This window comes from Bufo bufo, chromosome 1 (genome assembly GCF_905171765.1).
Source record: "Bufo bufo chromosome 1, aBufBuf1.1, whole genome shotgun sequence".
NCBI lineage: Eukaryota > Metazoa > Chordata > Amphibia > Anura > Bufonidae > Bufo > Bufo bufo.
In genome coordinates this window covers 624,959,316-624,961,435 of record NC_053389.1, presented here as the reverse complement: position 1 = coordinate 624,961,435, position 2,120 = coordinate 624,959,316, and the positions used below count along the sequence as shown (strand labels likewise).

The window sequence follows — 2,120 nt, the reverse complement described above, 5'->3', positions numbered from 1 at the left end:
GGTGATTAATATTGCATTATTTATTATTCACAGAATCGATGGTGGTAAAGGAAGCAAATGATATTCAAACACCACAGCAAAACGTGCTTTATTCTTGAAGAAATATATGATTCAGAAACTGTTTGCCAGTCATCCTAAACAAATAAGAAGACTGAAGTAGCTTCCATCAATCTAATGCACTGTGACGAATCTGGTGGATTTGTGCCTACGCTGCACATCTACTAACATTACACGCTACTACTTTAGGTCTTATCTTATTTATACAATTTAAATCCTAATCACCACTTGTATAACACTTTTAAAAATGGAATCATTAAACAGAAGTAATGGGGGTCTATTGATAGAAACACCATACTGGAATAATGATACCATATTGTTTAAACCGGTATTCAATATGATGATCGCCCCAGTGACATTAGTCATGTCAGTGTTGGGAATGATTGGCAATGGTCTTGTGATCTGGTATCTCTCATTTAAGATTAAGAAAACCAGTTCATCCATCTATATCTTTAATCTTGCTATGGCTGATGCAGCATATATGCTACTTGCGTTTGTTTTTTATATTTTGTCATTGGTTTTTGCCCTGATACCGCACTTGGAACCACAATATGAGGATGAACATGTTATTAACTTGGTAGGGGTAATAAATCTAGCTTGTCTCTTTGTCTACAACACTAGCCTGTGTCTTCTAGCAGCTATAAGTATAGAGAGATGTCTATCTGTTGTCTTTCCCATATGGTATTACTGTAACAGACCTAGGCACACATCCTCAATCGTATGTGCTCTTATATGGATCACTTCTTGTACTCTTAGCGCACTTGAGTCTGCATTTTGTTATAATATTACCTACAGTAGCAAAGGTATACTTAAGGGGTCCAGTCAGGAATGTAAAATCATGTTCATCATTATTTGTAGTTTTAGTTTTGCAATTTGTATACCTTCCATGACAGTTTCAAGTTTTATTCTGCTTGTCAAAGTACGGACAAGTTCTCATCAACGAAAACCAAAGAAGTTATATGCGGTCATCACACTTACAGTCTTTTTTTTCCTAGTGTTTGGAATGCCCATGAGAGTGTTATTGCTTGCATGGTACAAGCACTATACCATGCCATCCTTCCCCATCATGGACCTTTTTTGTCTGTTTTGTGCGATCAACAGTACCATAAACCCAATTATTTACTTTATGGTAGGACGCCATGGCCAAAATGGAAAAATTACACTCCTGTCAATTCTTCAGGCAGTTTTTTGAGATGATTGGAATCAGTTAAGGAGGGAACAAAGAAAGCCAACACAAGAGAACGTAACATGACTATTTCATCTTAAGATGGACTGCATATACTGTAAAATGACAAGTGGTTGTACAATTGTATCTAAAATGAAATGTCTTAATTGATTTAATTAAAACATACAGTATTAACAGTTCAACTGATAAGGCTTCATTCACATCTGTGTTGGATTCACATTTCTCTCACAGATTCCATGATGCACGATATTTCGAGTAATATACTGGGCCCTCTGCTAGAAACCTAGCAGACCCCATTATAGTCATTGTGGTCTGTTTCTGTTACTTTTATTGTACTGCTTTTATAATGGAGCAGAACAAAGGAAACAAAAGTGAAACAGATGTGAACAGATCCTAAACTTGATAGAATCACTTTCTACTAGAGAAGTATATATGTTTTCTGCAGTTCCAGTAATCAGTTTAGGAAAAGAACTTTTGGTTAGTATGTATTAAGAATTGGCCATAATATATAGTAAAGACTTAACGTGGTATTCCTGTTTCCTATCCTCAGGATAGGTCAGCAATTTCAGATTGGTGAAGGCCCGACTCAGCTGTTTGTCACCTTCAAGTGAATAGATAATATAGTAATATATTAACATACTACAGGGTGAGCCATTTATATGGATACACCTTAATAAAATGGGAATGGTTGGTGATATTAACTTCCTGTTTGTGGCACATTAGTATATGTGAGGGGGGAAACTTTTCAAGATGGGTGGTGACCTTGGCGGCCATTTTTAAGTCTGCCATTTTGAATCCAACTTTTGTTTTTTCAATAGGAAGAGGGTCATGTGACACATCAAACATTGTATTTCACAAGAAAAACAATGGTGTGTTT

The 2,120-nt window shown here is 36.0% G+C and overlaps 1 protein-coding gene across 1 annotated transcript; it reads left to right on the top strand.

Moving 5' to 3' along the window:
- The first annotated feature begins 340 nt into the window (after positions 1-340).
- LOC120985719 (proto-oncogene Mas-like) lies at positions 341-1,462 on the top strand. The gene has a single exon (XM_040413820.1). The coding sequence runs from the start codon at positions 395-397 to the stop codon at positions 1,247-1,249; it is 855 nt and encodes a 284-aa protein (XP_040269754.1). The 5' UTR covers positions 341-394; the 3' UTR covers positions 1,250-1,462.
- Positions 1,463-2,120: the final 658 nt, after the last annotated feature.